This window comes from Carcharhinus amblyrhynchos, chromosome 6 (genome assembly GCF_965287045.1).
Source record: "Carcharhinus amblyrhynchos chromosome 6, sCarAmb.v2.hapA, whole genome shotgun sequence".
Classification (NCBI taxonomy): Eukaryota; Metazoa; Chordata; class Chondrichthyes; order Carcharhiniformes; family Carcharhinidae; genus Carcharhinus; species Carcharhinus amblyrhynchos.
In genome coordinates this window covers 47,873,048-47,892,370 of record NC_137329.1, presented here as the reverse complement: position 1 = coordinate 47,892,370, position 19,323 = coordinate 47,873,048, and the positions used below count along the sequence as shown (strand labels likewise).

The window sequence follows — 19,323 nt, the reverse complement described above, 5'->3', positions numbered from 1 at the left end:
GAAGGCCAAGGGCAAGGGGGGGGTGCCCCTTGGGCAGTGCTAGACTGGCAATGGCACCGTGGCACCTGGGCAAGGCCTACTGGGCAGTGCCAGGGGCGGAGCTAATGGGGAGGGGCTAGTGGGGTGGGGCCAATATGGGCACGGCTAATGGGGGAGTGGATAATGGGGATGAGGCCAGTGAGGATGGGGCCAGTGGGGACAGGGCTAATGGGGGAGGGGGGTCTTGTGCCACCCTACAGGGATTGGTGGATGGAGGGAAGGAGATGGGGCCTGTTGCAATTATGCAGGGGTCGATGGAGGAGTGAGCAAGAGAGGGCCTGCTGCCATTCTGCAGGATTAGTGGGGTGGAGGGAGGGAGAGGGGGCCTGCTGCCATTCTGTAGCAATCATTGCGGGGAGGTTGGCGGGTCCACGATTGGTGAGGGAGGGGGTGTCTGCGATCAGTATAGTTGGCAGGGAGGGGACAGCGGGGGCTACCTTGGGCCATGAGCCCCTCCAATTGCAGGGTGGGGGGAGCTGCTTCAGGCAACCTGTATTAACAGGGGCCTGACAGCTTTCTCTTTTCTGTCAGATCCCTGCTACTGCTAATGTGTATGTGCAGCATCAGAAGCCTGCACATGCACATCATCTCCCTCTGCATGTTTGGGCACGTTAAGCTCTGCCCACAGGCTTCTGCAGCGACGAACAAAGTTGCTCAAAGTTTTGCAGGCTGAGTGCTTATGGGGGTGGTGAGGGGGGGCCTGAAAACGTGCACAAAAGACAGATCTGAAACTCTCCCAGTTTCAAGCCCACCCAGCATTTAGGAAAAAAATGATAAAATCTCCCCCACAGGCTCTCTCTGCACCCCGCCAAAAAAAATCATCAAATTGTATGATGATTGGGTGAGATAAATAGAATTGAGGAAGCTGATATGGACTGTTAGTATTAACAAAAGCAAGTTCTGACAAATGGACTGCCTAATTTTGTATTTTCTATGTTTCAAGCATCTGTGACTTGGGATTTCATAGAATTCCTACACTGCCGAAGGAGGCTATTCAGCCTATCGAGTCTACACCAACTCTCCAAAAGAACGTCCCACCCAGGCCCACCCAATAACCCCACATATTACTACAGATAATCCACAGATCTTTGGACACTATGGAGCAATTTACTGTGGCCAGTCCATCTACAGCACACCCATGGACTTGGGATGGTGGTGGGGGAGCAGAGCACCCGGAGAAAACCCATGCAGACAAGGCAGAACTTGCAAACTGCACATAGACAAATGCCCAAGGCTGGAATTGAACCCAGTCTATGGCTTGTGATGTAGTGGTGCTAATCACTCAGCTACCATCTGAGACATTAGGGCCATCTGAGTTGGCCCTAATGTCTGAGCAATTCCGATTTTTACAAAATACTTCCTTGGAAGTTCAATGCAATGCTTTAACCAGTTGTTTTCTCCCTCATGAATCTTCAGTAAGGAAATCTGCAGTGCCCACACAATAATCATGTGTCCGACGTGTGATCAGATGTGTCCATTCTGGAGGCTCTCCGATACATGTGTCTATGCAAAGGTACAGTAAAATGTATGATTGAGGAATCTGGATATTTTAGAAACTGTAAGCATCTCATCTGTAAGACCATCATTGGGAGAGTTGATCAGTTTTTATATCTATTCTACTTCTTGTTGCTTTTAAGATGAAGATCAGGATTGTGAGTACTTAAAAATTAAGTAAAATGATGCTGCAAAATTTTAAGAATCTTACATTATGATACTGTGTGGCTTTCATAATATAGTATGTCAGATACAGGCTATCCAGATTATTGAGCACTGAGATGTGAAAATGTTTTAACATCATAGCAAAGCCACTTAAACACTTCTATGGTTTTGTATCAGTTGCTTTTCTGGAAATTGAAAATTAGAAAATGTAGGTATAGTGCAGCATAATCTGCTGGGGTGCTGAGGTTCTTAGCATTGCTAAACTCATTGTGGCTGAAAATTATATAATAATCTGATGGCCCCATTGTTATGTCATCACATTAAGGGAATATGCAAATGAACAAGTAACCAAAAAGCAACCAGCAGCTTGTGTGTGCACGTGTGTGCATAGAAACTGCAGCTGTATTGTCTTTATAAGTATTACTTGCTGAATCCATAAAGTAGATTTGCCTGCTGAACCATCATATACAGTATTTTCAAATAAATTAAACGTACATATAGTTTAGCAGCTATTGTGTAAGATTGATGAGTTTGTGTGAAGTAGGCGTTGAAACACAACATCCATAGTGCATTCACAATACCACAGGTGTTCAACACCCACTTTAATATAGTGTTCCATGGTTGATCCATTCACCATGATTGAGCCTTCTTTATTAAAGGGTCTGCCTGGTAGTTGTGATACAAAGATTTATGTTGTTTCAGCAACATGAATGCTTATTTACTGAATATTGTTGCAACTTAGATCTTCAATATTGTATCCCCTTTTCCATCTGTACTGACTGCTGTATAATCAATGTTAAACATCAAGATCTATTCCCCTAGATGCCTAGAGGCCTCATGGTCCAGAAGCATCTCAACATTTCAGGGCTCAAACAGGCAGTAATAAAGGAATCTGTTTCAAAGTAACTCTGGAGGCTCTCTACAGCAAAAATGGACACTCATTGAGAATGATTGGGCAAATTTCAGGAATATAGTGAACTCCACTGCTCTAGACCCTTGCCCCAATCTCTCATTAGCATCAAGATTTGGTTTGATGTAAACCATCAAATAAGCTGTCGAAACTACTGGAGGAAAATCATTGCCTCTACAGGGTTTACCCCAATGCCAAGTCATCAAGATAGGTAGAAAGATAAATTGTGAAGAGGGCATAAGGAGGCTACAAAGGGATATAGATAGGTTAAGAGAGTGGGCAAAGATCTGGCAAATGGAATATAATGTGAGAAAATGTGAAATTTTCACAGGAAGAATTAAAAAGGCAGCATAATACCTAAATAGTGAGAGATTGCAACGCTTTGAGATGCAGAGAGATTTGGGGGTCGTAACGCATGAGTCACAAGAGGCGATATGTTGCTACAGCAAATAGTTAGAAAAGTTAAAGAATGTTATTGTTTATTGTGAAGGGAATAAAAACTGGTGAGGTGATGCTTCGGTTATACAGGGTATTGGATCACATCTTGACTACTGTGGCCTTCAGAAGGATGTAAGTGCATTGGAAGCAATTCAGAAAAGGTTTGCTAGACTAATACCTGGAATGGACAGGTTTTCTTATGGGGAAAGGTTGGGCAGACTAGTTTGTATCTGCTTGCATTTTGTGGTGTAAGAAACGACTTGATTGAAACATATAAGATCCTGAGGGATCTTGACAGGGTGATTGTGGACAGGATATTTCCTCTTGTGGGTGAGTCTAAAGACCACTGTTTAAAAGTCAGCTTCTTGAGACAGAAATCAGGATTCTTTTCTCTCAAAAAGCTGTGGGTCTTTGGAACCATAGTCCTCAAAAGGTGGTTGTTGTGGTTAATTCTTTGAAAGGAAGATGTAGTTAGATTCTTAATAAGCAAGGGGAGGAGGGCAGATACGTTAGCCAGCATAGGCAGAAATGTGGAGTCAAGGTTACAATCAGATCAGCCGTCATCTTATTGAACATGTTAGGGACCAGATTAGAAACTGCAAGGTATGTTATAAAGTTAATATAGTCCTCAACTATTTTTGATTTTGGCATTAATGTGAGTGTAAGGTGTTTTGCTCCAGATGTGATTTTATTGATCCGCTGGGAAGCTTTAAAAACAAATTTTATTTAACAATACAGTTAAGATGTAACAAAAGTAATCAGTGTAACTTTTATCAATTGAAATACTTAAACATGACAAGATATAATTCTCAACTGTTAGCTATCTCCATTGGTTCCAGTTTAAACAATATCCTCATAGACGTAACCTCCTCTTCAGAATCAGTTAGCAAAACACCACACAAGCTTACGTGAGTTGCTAGTCTTCTAGCCATTTAATATCTGAATCAGGACAATGATGATGTGGATCTGCCAGCGTTGGACTGGGGTAAACACGGTAAAAAGTCTGACAACACCAGGTTTCAGTCCAACCGATTTATTTGATAGTAAACTCACTAGCTTTCGGGTTAGCCCCTTTCACCTGACGAAGGGGCTAACCCGAAAGCTAGTGAGTTTACTATCAAATAAATCAGTTGGACTGAAACCTGGTGTTGTCAGACTTTTTACTCTGGACAGTGATACAGAGATACACCTGTGTTCACAAACATCAGTTCTCCAGAGAGAGACAGAGACCTATCTTCACACAGCAGAATCCAAGAGAGAGAGGGAGAAAAGATCTCTTGCCTTTTGCAGACCTCTGAAGAGAGCTACCCCTTTTCTAGTAGGTCCTAGACTTCAATTTCCAGAGAGAGAGAGAGAGAGAAGAGCTGTTGCTCTGTACAAATTCAAAATGTAACTGCCTGCTTTTTCTCACTATCAGCTTAGCTCCACCCATTCACATGACCCTGACTTCTTGTCAATCAACCTAATTAAAGCCTACTTTGAAACCTCAGGGGACGGTCCAAAAAAAATAACAAAATTGCATTAACTCAGATTAAGACAAGCAGTCCAATAATTATGAGCAATTATTCTGCATTACCAGCATGTGAGTTGCCAGTTGCAGACACTCGGCACCTTAATCAGAATTGAAATCTAAAAGAGTCCCTTCACAAGAAACATGACACAAATACATTTCTTAAAGGTACAGTATCATCACACATGGCAGAGTGGCTTACTCCTAATTAACCTGTTTGCATGCTCATCACTATCCAAGCGAGATGCCTACCAAAATATCCACAGGACTCTCTAACGTAAATTTATAGAAAACTTGCCTGAATCAGAAAGCATGTGACTTTTGGTGACATGCAGAGCACCAAGACTGGAAAAGGTTCTACAATGGTCTAAAATCTATCTGCAGATGCTAGTCCATTTGTTTGTTACTAATCCTCAGTTCAGTGTTAATCACGGTAAAAGCCCAAATTCTATAAAATTGGGCAAAGAACTTCAAACAGATCCTCAATCAGCCTTCATCCAACAATGAACAAGCAACCATAAGGTTGCCATCATCCTTCCACACTTAGTAACAATGTATCAAACTCCTGTCTGGCAACAAAGCTTGAGGGATTGATATTTAGCAGCCACGGTCCACAGATCTGGAGGTCAATGTCTACTGAAGAAGTTCACTGATCTTGGTCTGTAGGATCAAGGAACCATCCTGCAAGAAGTTTTGCTGTTATTTCTGCTTGTTCACATAAGAGTGGGGGCTTCAGGGTGGATGATCTAACTGATCATGATACCATCATGCAGGAATCCATTCAAGTGGGGAGAGCAAAAAGGAATGCAGCAGTACTAAGGACTAAGTATAATGAGTGGAATTAACGTTGTTCTTTTCAGTTGCGAACAAGAATCCACAAGACTATGTTGGCTTCTTGGTACCAGGGTTTGTAACATAAAAACATAAGAACATAAGAAATAGAAGCAGGAGTAGGCCATCTAGCCCCTCGAGCCTGCCCCTCTATTCAATAAGATCATGGCTGATCTGTCGTGGCTCAGTTCCACATTCTCGCCCTCTCCCCATAACCCTTAATCCCCTTGCCTATCAAAAACCTATCAACCCGCGTCTTAAAAATATTGAGCGAGGCAGCCTCCCCCACTTCAATGGGCAGAGAATTCCAGAGATTCACCACCCTTTGAGTGAAGAAGTTCCTCCTCAACTCCGTTCTAAACTGCCCCCCCTTTATCTTGAGACTGTACCCTCTAGTCCTACTGTCCTTTCTGAGCGGGAAGAGCCTCTCCACCTCTATCCTATCCATCCCATTCAACATCTTATACGCCTCAATGAGATCTCCCCTCATTCTTCTAAACTCTAACGAGTACAAGCCTAGTTTATTCAGCCTCTCCTCATAGTTCAACCCCCTTAACTCCGGAATCAGCCTAGTAAACCTCCTCTGCACTCCCTCCAAGGCCAAAATATCCTTGCGTAAGTGCGGCGACCAAAACTGCACACAGTACTCCAGCTGCGGCCTCACCAGTGCCCTATACAGCTGCAGCAAGACCTCCCTACTTTTATATTCAATCCCCCTCGCTATGAAGGCCAGCATCCCATTCCCCTTCCTGACCACCTGCTGCACCTGCAAGCTGGGTTTTTGCGACTCATGCACAAGGACCCCGAGGTCCCTCTGCACCGTCACATGCTGCAGTTTTTCGCCACGTAAGTAATAATCCTTCCTACCATTATTCCTACCAAAGTGGACAACCTCACATTTGCCAACATTAAATTCCATTTGCCAGTTCCTGGCCCATTCGCCCAGCCTATCTAGATCCTTCTGCAGACTCTCTACACCCTCCGCGCAATTTGCCGTTCCACCAATCTTGGTGTCATCAGCAAATTTCGACACCATACACTCGGTTCCGTCCTCCAGATCATCTATATAAATGGTAAATAGCTGAGGCCCCAGCACCAACCCCTGGGGCACTCCACTAGTCACCAATCGCCAATCTGAATAGCACCCACTGACCCCCACTCTCTGCCTCCTATTTGACAACCAATCCTCTATCCATGCTAACACCCTACCCCCAACTCCATGCCCCCTGACCTTCTGTAATAACCTCTTGTGAGGCACCTTGTCAAACGCCTTCTGAAAATCAAGAAACACCACATCCACCGGCTCTCCTCTATCCACCGCCCTAGACACATCCTCATAGAACTCCAATAAATTCGTGAGACATGACTTCCCCTTAACGAAACCGTGCTGCATCTGCTCTACCAAACAATTCTCCTCAAGATGCCTCGCTATTTTCTCCTTGATCACGTATTCTAACATTTTACCTATAACAGACGTTAAACTAACCGGCCTGTAATTCCCCACCTTTTGCCTGGCACCCTTCTTAAACAACGGCGTAACATTAGCCGTTTTCCAATCTTCCGGCACTTCCCCAGAATCCAGCGAGGTTTGGAAAATAATCACCAAGGCATCCACTATCACCTCCGCCATTTCTTTCAGAACCCTTGGATGCATTCCATCCGGTCCTGGGGACTTGTCCACAATCAGTCCCGCCAGTCTGTCGAGAACCGCCTCTCTAGTAACAATAATGTCATTCAGGCCCTCCACTCCTACCATCTTTCCATTGCTAACACCCGGCAAATTATCTGCTAAGGGATCTGCTAAGGGATTATTATGGGAGGGGGATGATCCACTCATCATGGTCCGTGTAGGCAGGATGAGGAAAGAAGTTCTGCATAGGATGAGGAGTTAGGCACCAAATTTAAGAGCAGAACCTCAAAGTAATAATCTCTGGTCTATTATCTGAAAATTGGCATACAGCAATCAAAATTAGAGAATCAAATGCATGGCTCAAAGATTGGTGTGGGAGAAGTTTGTTCTGATTCACGTGGCACGGACACCTGTGCTGGGAAACTGGAACTTTATCTTGGATGATCTTCACCATGCTGGGGCTAGCATTCTAACAAGTTGCAGAACTAGGGAAGTGGAGAGGGGAAGATGTGGTAGATCAAAGAGCTGAAACAAGACAAGACTGCGAAGTATTAATACAAGAAGTGATGAACTGATGTAATAGAAAGGGATAGAGCCCAAACCTAAAAGGAAATTAGCAGTTAAGGCTAGATTGTACAGAAGTTTTATTCTTTTTCGACTATTTGGATGCATGTAACGTTCGAAACAAAACAGCTGAACTGATTGTGCAAATAAAAATAATTATGAACCAAAAACCATTACAGAAATATGGCTGAAGAATGACATAGATTAGGAACTGAATATGGAAGGGTAAAGTTTGAAGATTATTTATTAGTGTCGCTGCAATGAAGTTACTGTGAAAATCCCCAGGTTGCTTGTTTGAATACACTGAAGGCAAATTTAGCATGGTGCTGCTGCTAACCAGCATGTCTTTCAGACTGATAAGGAAGCTAGGATAAGGTGCAATGGTGGTTCTGTTCATGATGGTATTCACACATTAGGGAGGTAACCTAAATTCAGGAAAGCAGGATATAGAGACAGTTTGGGTAGAGATCTGAAATAATAAAGGCAAAATGTCATTTGCAGGAGTGGTGAAAAGGTACCCTAACAGCAACCACGTGCCCGATAGAGCATAAAGGAAGAGATAGTGGGAGCTTGCCAGAAAGGTAGGATGATAATCTTGGGTGATTTTAATTTGGACTGGAAAATCGGACATGCAAATGTCACCTAGATAAGGAGTTAATAGAATGTTTTCAAGATAGTTTTTAGAACATAAGAACAAAAGAACATAAGAAATAGGAGCAGGAGTAGGCCATCTAGCCCTTTGAGCCTGCCCCGCCATTCAGTAAGATCATGGCTGATCTGAAGTGGATCAGTTCCATTTTCCTGCTTTCTCCCCATAACCCTTAATTCCCTTGTCTGTCAAAAACCTATCTACCTGTGACTTAAATATATTTAGTGAGGTAGCCTCCACCACTTAACAGGCAGAGAATTCCAGAGATTCACCACCCTTTTGAGTGAAGAAGTTCGTCCTCAACTCCGATCTAAACTGCTCCCCCCCTTATCTTGAGACTGTGTCCTCAAGTCCTGCCGTCCTTTCTGAGCGGGAAGAATCTCTCTACCTCCACCCTATCCATCCCTTTCATTATCTTGTATGTCTCTATAAGATCCCCCCTCGTCCTTCTAAACTCCAACAAGTACAGACCCAGTCTATTCAGTCCCTCTTCATAGTCTAACCCCCTCATCTCCGGTATCAGCCTAGTGAACCTCTGCACTCCCTTCAAGGCCAAAATACCCTTGCGCAAGTATGGCGACCAAAACTGCACACAGTACCCCAGCTGCGGCCTCACCAGTGCCCTGTACAGTTGCAGCAAGACCTCCCTCCTTTTATATTCTATCCCCCTCGCTATAAAGGCCAGCATCCCATTCGCCTTCTTGATCACCTGCTGCACCTGCAGACTGGGTTTTTGCGATTCATGCACAAGGACCCCCAGGTCCCTCCGCACTGTAGCATGCTGCAGCTTTTTGCCCTTTAAATAGTAATCCCTCCTACTATTATTCCTGCCAAAGTGGATAACCTCACACTTGCTAACATTGTACTCCATCTGCCAGGTCCTCGCCCACTCGCTCAGCCTATCCAGATCCCGCTGCAGACTTTCTACACAATTTGCTTTTCCACTCATCTTTGTGTCATCAGCAAATTTCGTTACCCTACACTCAGCCCACTCCTCCAGATCATCTACATAAATGGTAAATAGCTGAGGCCCTAGCACCGATCCCTGCGGCACTCCACTAGTCACCAACTGCCAATCAGAATAGCACCCATTGGTACCAACTCTCTGCCTCCTATTAGACAACCAATCCTCTATCCACGCTAACACCTTACCCCCAACTCCATGCCCCCTAACCTTCTGAAGTAACCTTTTGTGCGGCACCTTATCAAATGCCTTTTGAAAATCGAGAAACACCACATCCACCGGTTCCCCTCTCTACCGCACTAGTCACATCCTCATAAAAATCCAATAAATTTGTCAAACATGACTTCCCCTTAACGAATCCGTGCTGCATCTGCTCTATCAAACCATTCTTTTCTAGGTGCCTCGCTATTTCTTCTTTGATGACGGATTCAAGCATTTTTCCAACTACAGATGTTAAACCAACCGGCCTATAATTCCCTACCTTTTGCCTGCTACCTTTTTTGAACAGCAGCGTAACATTAGCCATTTTCCAATCTTCCGGCACTTCCCCGGAATCCAGCGAAGTTTGGTAAATAATCACTAAGGCATCTACTATTACCTCTGCCATTTCCTTCAGAACCCTGGGATGCATTCCATCCGGTCCTGGGGACTTGTCCACCATCAGTCCGATTAGTCTATCAAGCACTACCTCTCTAGTGACAGTAATCGCATTCAGGCCTTCAACTCCTACCATCCTTCTATCTTTAACATCCGGCAAACTATTCACGTCCTCCTCCGTGAAGACCGAGGCAAAAACTTATTTAAGGCCTCCGCCATTTCCTCATCTCTCACCACTAAATCCCCCCTCTCGTCCTCTAAGGGTCCAACATTCACTCTAGCCAGCCTCCTCTTCTTTATTTGTAAAAACTCTTACTGTCCTTTTTTATATTTAGTGCTAGTTTAGCCTCATAGTCTATCCTTCCTTTCTTTATCAACTTCTTAGTCAGTCTTTGTTGATTTTTAAACCTCTCCCAATCTTCTAATTGCCCACTACTTTTAGCCACTCTGAACGCATCGGCTTTTAATTTAATACTCTCCTTTATTTCCTTCGATAACCACGGCTGGTTATCCCTTCTCCTACATTCCTTCTTTAACAATACATTCTGGAGTCAACTACAAAACAGGCTACACTAGACCTTGTATTGTGCAAAAAGATAGGATTAGTCAATGACCTCATAATTAAGTTATACCAAGGTAACAGTGATCATAATATGCTTGAATTTTACATTCAGTTTGAGGGAGTGAGGAATGAGCCTGAGACTGGTATTTTGAACTTAAGTAAGGACAATTATGAGGGCATGATAGCAGAGCTAGTAAAATGAACTGGTAAATTAGAGGGATACTTGGATAGAGATTCAATGGCAAACATTTAAGACGAGCATGTCAAAATACACAAATTAGAAACATTCCAATGAGGAGATCAGGTTAAGTATTGTGTCTCATAGTTTCTTTTGTCTTAATTAACCACTAATATGATGTTGTCTGATTCTCAAGTTCAAATCATTAATGCAGATTGTGACAACAATTGGTCCCAGCACTTATTTTTGTGGTGCACCACTTCCTGCCCCTTGCCAGTCTGAGTAGCAACCTTACAGTCTAACCTTGTTTTCTGTTTCACAGTTAGCTTGCTGTTTAGTGACTGCAAATATTCTGATCATGTTGTGATCTTTATCGTGAGTCTGCTATGCATTACTTTACTGAGACCATTTTGAAAATCCAACTGTATTACATCTATTGCATTCGACTTATCCGCACTTTCTGTTACTTCACATAGTTCAACTAAGTTGGTCAAGCAACATCTTTTTAAAATCTACACTCACCACTGTTCATTATATTTTCACTTCTTGGACCAAGGTTTTCACCCTCACCTCCCCTTCCATGGGAGTGAGGTAGCAGGTGGAATGGGGGCAATAAAATTAGCTGGCATGATGAGGGGCAATTACGTACCCATGACCTACACGTTTCCACTGGAATTTTATCAGGTATCTTTTGGGTTTGTCCTTGGGTCAGGTGAAACACTGATAAACCTTGGTGGCTTAATTAGGGAGCAAGGAGATAGTTGTTCCTGTTCAGGCACTTTGTGCCCAGGAGAAGCCCCTCAACAGTGATTGCCAGCCTACCAACCCCAACTCCTACCACCACCCGTTATGGTTCCTGATCCTAACATAACTACCTGATTTAGCTCAGTATCTAGCTTCTGGTGACAGTTTTTCATTGAGGACTGACTACACTCTCAGAAATAGCCACTGCTCTCAGTGTTGCAGTTGCTTCTGGAGAGTTGGCAGACTACTGCTAGATGGTAGAAGTCCAACCTGAGACAATTAACAGGCAAATAAATCCACGAGACCTTTCTGGCACTGCAGTTGTGGGCTCACCCCTGACTTTGCAGCTGGGTACAGGGCCACTGAATAGACCAAACGATTCTGCCAAAGTGTTTCCCATTACATCTTTGAGTAAAGATTATGTTATCTTTCCTTCCACTGACAATTGTGTAATTGATCTGTAGTTTCCTGGGCTTTTTCTCTTTCCCTTTTGAAATAGAGGAGTATCACTTACTGTCCACCAGACATGCCTCCCTTTTCAAGTGAATTTTTACATGCATGTTATAGTGCCTTTGCTAAATTGCCTTCAATTTCTTTTACTATGCTAGAAACAATGGGTTAGGGACTTTTTGATCTCTGTTAGTTCATCAATTATCTCCCCATTTCTTCTCTTAAACGTCTGAATGGCCATGATTTTGATGTGAGTGGAAAGGAATGTCTTTCACCATTCACTTCATACAGTTGTCCACAGAATTTTAGTGGGTTTGTCATTGGAGATTTTAGTCTAAAAATGAGATTGCTGCCAACTTGGGTGCTTAGGTCATGATTGTTCATACTCTGTACTTGTTTCTATTGAAGCTAGCAGAATACAAACTTATGCAGCTCCCTCATTTCCAGCAGTAAAGACACTGCTGGTCGGCTGAATGCTTGACAGATGGTCCAGCAGATCTTCTTTATTCTGTCACAGAATGTGGCGTTACTGGCTGGACCAACATTTTAATTGTCAATCCCTAATTCCTTTGTGAAGGTGTTGATGACCTGCCTTCTTGAACCGCCACGACCTGTGTCATGTCAGTACATCAATTATGCTCTTAGGAAGGGAGTCCCAAGACTTGACCCAGCAACAGTGAAAGAATGGCAATGTTGTTCCAAGTCAGGATGGTGTATGGCTTAAAGGGGAACTTGTGGGTATGGTATTTTCAAGCCTTGGTTCTTCATGGCTTTGACAGGAGCTCTGTTGAATTGCAGCAGTGCATTTTGTAGATGGTACCACTGGTAGTCACTGTGCATTACTGCTTTTCATCCTGTCTTGTGTCCTCTCTACAGCATTCCTTCTAGTTTGCATCATCAGCAAACTTAGATATATTACTCTCTGTTTCTCCTTCTTAATCATTTAATATAGATTATAAATATCTGAGACCCCAGCACTGATCCTTGCAGCACTCCACTATTCATTGCCTGCCAATGTGAAAAAACCCTGTTTATGCTCAATCCCTGTTTATTATATATTGAACAATACTCTACCCATGCCCCTAATTCCAGAAGCCCTTATTTTGTCTACTAACTTTTTGTGGAGGCTTTTGGAAATCCAGGTATAATAGATTTCCTGGCTCCCTTTATCAACTCTACTGGCTACATCCTCAAAAAACTCAAAGAAATTTGTCAAACAGGATTTTCATTGAGTAAAACCATGTTGTCTTGTTCTATAATACGCTTTTCCAAGTGCATTGTTAAGACTTCATTAATAATAAATTCCGGCATTTCCCCAACAAATGATATGAGGTTAACTGGTTTGTAGTTCATTGCTTTCTCTCTCCCTCATTTCTTGAGAAGTTGTATAACATTTGTCAACTTCCAATCTAGTGGGAGTATTCCTGAATGTGAAGAACTTTGGAAAACCGTGGCTGTCACATTCACCATCTCTACAGCTACCTCTTTTTTGTAGAATAAACCAAGGGTGTAAAGTGTCAGGTCCCAGGAATTTGTCAGATTTTAGTTCCTTAATTTCTCTCTACTGATATGCTAATGTCCCTAATTTTGTCACTCCTTTTAACTCCTAGGTTATTGTCTATTTCTCATATGGAAATTGTGTCTTTTACTGTGAAGACAGACAAAATATTTGTTCAACCCTTCTGCCACTTCACCATACTAATTTCTACTGTTTCTATTTCCAAGGGATCAACATTAAATTTAGTTACTCAATTCTTTTTCACATACTTATGAAAGCTCTCATAATCTGGCTATTCTGTTTTTCACTTTTTTATCAACATTTTGGTGGCACTTTGCTAGTTTGCAAAACTCATCCAAATGTCAAATTTGCTACTTCTTTGGTAACATTAAACCTCTTATTTTAATCTAATGCTATCCTTGACTTAATAAATAAGCCACAAGATCATCATTCTTGCTGAATTTTCGTTATTCAGTGAAATGATTTTTGTTGAACGTGTAACCTGATGGGTATTCATAAAGACACAGCAAAGTGAAGCCACCAACAAAGCCTGATGGTTAAAAGGGTCAGCTCTTTATTAGGCTAATGACTGTGGGAGCAGCAAAGAACAGGATATGCAGATGTGGAACAAATATGGGAATTGATTGGACAGTGGCTGTTGCTATGCCTTAAACAAAACAATGATTGAACACAGATCCCTGTGTGTCATGTTTCTGAGAGAATTATGACTCCCTGACAAAGGCACAACTTCAGTTTTTGTGACCAAAAGACAGTGGTTAATTAATGCCTGTCCTTGTAGTACGTGACTGGAAGCATGACCAGCACCAGCAGGATCTCTTTAAGAAGGAGAGACAAAGAGACATCGGCAGCCATAACCCAGGATAAACCGCTGCAGAAGCAAGACCCTGAATCTAGGATTTGGAGACACCAAAACATAACCCATCTGCAGCAAATCTGATCAGTTCGCCTTGTCATGGATAGTATCTTTAAGTTTAAGTTGTGAGTTTGAATATTTTGTGAAGTTTTGATACTCTTTGATTACTTATGTATAGGTCAAAGGTAGAAGGGGGGAATCGCAAGATCTAACGGTTGCCAGAGTCTCCCGGGTGAAGGCCCCAGAATGGGCTCCTGCCCTGTCCTGCTGGATTCTTGCCACTACCTGTCCTCCATTCACTGGTGCCTCCTTGAGTCTGCTCCTCAGGGGCATCTGCCTGTTTGCCCTCCTCTTCCTCCTCCAGGTTGTGGAGTGCACAGCAGACCACCATGATGTGGGAGACAGTCAGGAGGTTGTACTGGAAGTCCATGCCAGAGTGGTCCAGGCAGCAGAACTGCATCTTCAGGAGCCCGATACACCTCTTGATGATGGATTGAGTGGCAGCATAGGCCTCATTTTATCAGGTTTCTGGCCTCTGCACTGGTGTCATCAGCCAAGTTCTCAACAAGTTGCCCTTCTTCCCCAGGAGCCATCTCAGTGGCCTGGGCTAGTCTTTGAAGCGACTGGGCATGTCAGAGCTCTGGAAGATGGAGCTAAAATGCACACTCCCTGGGTGGCATGCAGACATGTGCAGGATGTTTATCTTGTGATTGTAGTTAATAAGGTTATGCCAGCCAGCAACCTGCATCTCCAGGAGTCTGGATGGTGGCATGGCGATACCAAGCCCTGTACTACTGCCACCTCAATGGATTGGTGACCGGCACTGTGCCCTCAACATGGGGCAAATGGAGAGTGTATGGTTGGCTGTGCAGGGCAGGGGTCGCTATTGGGAACTTTTGAAACGTAGACATAGGTACATGCATTTGGCAGTGGCTTCCAAGAATTGTTTGCAGTTCAGCCAGTTGGAAAAGGGACACTCTCGTAGTACAAGTGGGTTCCCATTGAAGGCAGCACTGCAAAATCCATGCAGGAGCTGTGCTAAGGTCTCTTGCTTGGAGTAAGAGTTGCTGCTTGTTACTGTTAGTGCAGCTTAGAGTGGAATGTCAGCAGAAACCACAGCCTTTCCAGCAGACAGATGGCAGAGTAAACATGATGACATCTGTGGGGTCGGGACTGTGTATACAGCCCTTGAGGGGTCATTCAGTGGGCAGCAGCGATTCACGTGGCATGTGCTTCAGATTGGCGGCAGCCCCTGGCTGCAGGACCTCCCTACCAGCATAAGCCCTCCCCAGCACCCATGCAAATACCCCATCTCCACCATAGCCATGGCTGAAATCCCCTGTCCCACAACCCGGATGTTGATGTTCACTGTTTGCTCATCTCCTCGCTCACCTTCTTCACTGCTGCACCTTATATAGAACTGTAATTTTTGCTGGCGTGACCTCTGACTAATGAGGTCATTAAGTGAGGGGGGACAATTGCATGCAAAACTTACTGATCATATTGAAATGTATATATGCAAATTGACATCTTGCCCATTTTGGCCGTGATCCTGTTCATTCCCAGAAAAAGTGCCTGGTAAGATGGGAAGTGGCATGAAAATGGGCACATTTCATAGAATGTGCTTCATTCTATGTTCTGACAGTACAGTCCTGACAGTACAGAAGAAGGCCATTCAGCTCATTGAGCCTGCACTGACAGTGATTCCATTCTATCCCTGTAACCCCACATGTTTATCCCGAAACTAGGGTCAATTTGGCATGGCCAATCAACCTAATCCGCACATCTTTGGACTATGCGAGGAACTGGAGCACCCAGAGGAAATCCACACAGACATGGGGGAATGTGCAACCTCCACAGAAGCAGTTATCCAGTCAGGAATTGAACCCAGGTCCTTGGCACTGTGAGGCAGCAGTGCTGACCACTATGCCACCGTGCCACCCATTTTTTGCTTGTGTTGCAGAACTGTGGGCAGGACAAGGTTGTAAGGTAGCACCCTATGACTCATTTAATCTCATTAATTACTTGTATCATCTGTAATGTTGCATAGCAGTTGGTCTATTTTATTTCTGTGTAATATTATACCAATTGCAAGAATGATGTAAAGCAAGAAAACCTCTTGTGCTGAAAGGTCAAGGAAATTTGCATTTAGCACAACAATGGTGCATAAGAGGTGAAATGTACAAAATTATTTTTTCAGTGGAATAAGTGAAGAAATGCTGAAGCCAATGAGGATCTATAGTCATCATATTTGTATGTTCTGTAATATACCTTGATTTCATCATCAGGTGGACACTATACTTACATCATTGGAACAATTCTGTGGTTAAGGGATTGATGGATGGCTAGGTTGAGTGTGGAATCTTACAATATTAGCCAGCAAAATATGATTTGCTTTACATTTATCAATTCAGTAAACTCAAGTAAAAACATAAAATTACATAGAATCCCTACAGTATGAAAGTAAGCCATTCGGCCCATTGAGTCTACACTGATCACAATCCCACCCAGGTAGCACCACATATTTACCTCACTAATCCCCCTAACACTAAGTGGCAATTTTAGCATGGCCAATCAACCTAACTTGCATATCTTTAGACTGTGGGAGAAAACCGGAGCACCCAGGGGAAACCCACGCAAACACGGAGAGAATGTGCAAGCTTCACACAGACAATTACCCAAGGCTGGAATTGAATCCGGGTCCCTGGTGCTGTGAGGCAGCAGTGCTAACCACTGTGCCACTGTGCCTTAACTGTATTAACAATTAATACAGTTAAGAATTCAATGAGCAATACACTGTGTATTTTGTGACAAGAGGTCAGTGCTAATGATCAAACTTCTTTTAATTCTTTTCATGCAGATTACAGAGATATTTGACCAAGAGATAACACTTTACTTTGCTATGTTCATGGGAATCTGGGGTATGTACTGTCCTTGTACAACACTACATATTAATTATTTTTGAAAAGGTAAAGTTAGATGCTGCGTTTAAATGAGATCCATGATCAATAAGATTATAGTTGAAAACAACAATGTGTATTGAACCTTTATGCGTTACTATCATTTGGAAAATTATGAAATTTCTTAACAACAACTTTATGCATAAAATATTTTGCCTTCACTTTAAAGGAATTTTCTTGTGCCCAATGTAATATTCATTCTTTGTGATTAAGTGTCAATGGTGAGTGTCAACTGGTAATTCTGTATTTTTTTAAGCTCTTGATATGTTTGCATTGCTGGCAAGATTGGCATTTATTGCCCATTCCTAAATGCCCTTTTTTCTTGAACTGCTTTAGTCCATGTGATAAAAATACTCCCACAATGGTGTTAGCTAGGAACTTCCATAATTTTAGCTCAGTGTCCGTGATACATGTCCAATTTAGGGCTATGTGCTTTTATGGGGAGCTTGGAAGTGACGTCATTCTCATGCACCTGCTGCCTTCTCCTTCTAAATGATGGAGGTCTTGGGTTTGTGAAGAGCTGTTGAAGAAACTAATCACTGTAAGCTTGAAATCAGTTTTTACCTAGCCATCATGTATTCACACTCTTCAGAAGAGGGAAGGACATGGAGACATTGAGCAAAATCATAATGTTTGTCTTTCCTTCCCTTTCAAGCCAACTGTCCAATTCCAAATACTACCACAGCTAAGGTAAATGAACTCAGTGCAGAGTGGGATTGTTCTGATTTTTTTTCTATAATAAGTATGGCTTGTTATAATCTGTTCCAAGTCTATCTATATGGGGATTTAATCCATACCACAAAATTATGTCTATTTGTATATAAGTGTAAATTTGTTTGTTTGCACAATAATATTCTTTTTCATTGAAGACTGAAATATTGGCAACCCTCAGCGATTATTTCTCTCTCAAACTGTAGCCACTGTGTTTCTGGAGCTGTGGAAACGAGCCCGAATGAAGGTTGTCAGCAATTGGGATTTGTTCGACTGGGATGAAGATGAGGTAATCACTTTAGCTGATTTATCCACAGATGGCTAAAGTGCATTAACATTAAACCAGTGTTTGAAAACATGATTGCTATATTGCTTATGACTCTGAAATTAATTTGGAGAAGTGTTTTAGGTGGGTGATTGAATGTTCAATATCACATAGATGATGCTGAAGTAAATTTGCCTGTCAGTGATATCAAACACAGCTAACTTAAATAATTTTATTTCTGGGTTTGCTGTTGATTGCGAGGACCCACATGATATGGTTGGAACTGAAGTATTTAAAGGGTCAATACAAAGATTCAATACAAAGATTCAAAGATTCAATACAAAGGGTCAATACAAAGCTTTGGTCCAAAACAAAAAACTAAAAACTGTGACAATGGATTCAGGATGCTCAAATGCTGTGCTCCATTTAAATGATCCTGCCTTGAAATGCTTCTGTGGACTGTGAGGAGCTGAAGAAAAATACTTCCCCCAACAATGGAAAGAAAAAAGTCTGCTACAGCCAAAGAGAAAGCATGGCTGAATGTGGTCCAAGAAATCAGCAGCAGAAGTATTGAGCCATGCTTTTGAATTCAGTCCAGAAAGTGCTTTAATAACTGAAGCAAGTTAGGAATTGTGAGTACAGTTAAACATTAACCTTCAGTTAAACATTCACCTGTAGTCTACCATGTGCGTCCCAATCACTTTGATTTGTGAAGCCTACTCCATTAGGTCACTCCTCATGCCTATTTAACATGCAAGTGCACCTTTCTCCATACAATTCCTCATATTTTCACCTATCTATCCATTACTATTACTCACCTTCATTATTTTGCAATTTTCTACTCCTTCATTACCAGCTTTACAAATGCAGTATATTTATTTGGTGAACACATGGAATTAGAATCAGTCATAGATATGCTCTTTCATTAGGTGGAGAACTGGAGGTAGGCCATCAAAAACTCGTTAGCTAATGGTTGCAGAGGAGGATAGCTGGAGATTAGTGAGGTTTTGGTGACCCTGACCATTGGAGCTAAGCAAATGGCGATCTCCCAATAGGTAGTGATGCAATTAAATATCAGTAATCCATATATCATAACAGTCATGTGGGCTTGATGTCGCCACCGAATTGAACATTATCTTCATAATAACATGCAATATTATAACATTTTCAGTACTAATACGTATCTTCTTTCATCGACTAAACCTTCATGCATGCAGCCGGAATCCATAGTCCTTATGGATGATGACTTCTTCAGAGGTTGCATTGTCATGCAACTCAAGGTTATAACAA

The 19,323-nt window shown here is 42.5% G+C and overlaps 1 protein-coding gene across 1 annotated transcript in view; it reads left to right on the top strand.

The window, feature by feature from the left end:
- Window positions 1-19,323, top strand: part of LOC145344060 (anoctamin-9-like) — a 188,680-nt gene that overhangs the window by 50,401 nt on the left and 118,956 nt on the right. The window contains exons 12-14 of the mRNA XM_080190832.1: window positions 1,456-1,552; window positions 16,958-17,018; window positions 17,975-18,057. Of these exons, the coding sequence (XP_080046958.1) occupies window positions 1,456-1,552; window positions 16,958-17,018; window positions 17,975-18,057 (241 nt within the window). The remainder of the gene's footprint in view (window positions 1-1,455; window positions 1,553-16,957; window positions 17,019-17,974; window positions 18,058-19,323) is intronic.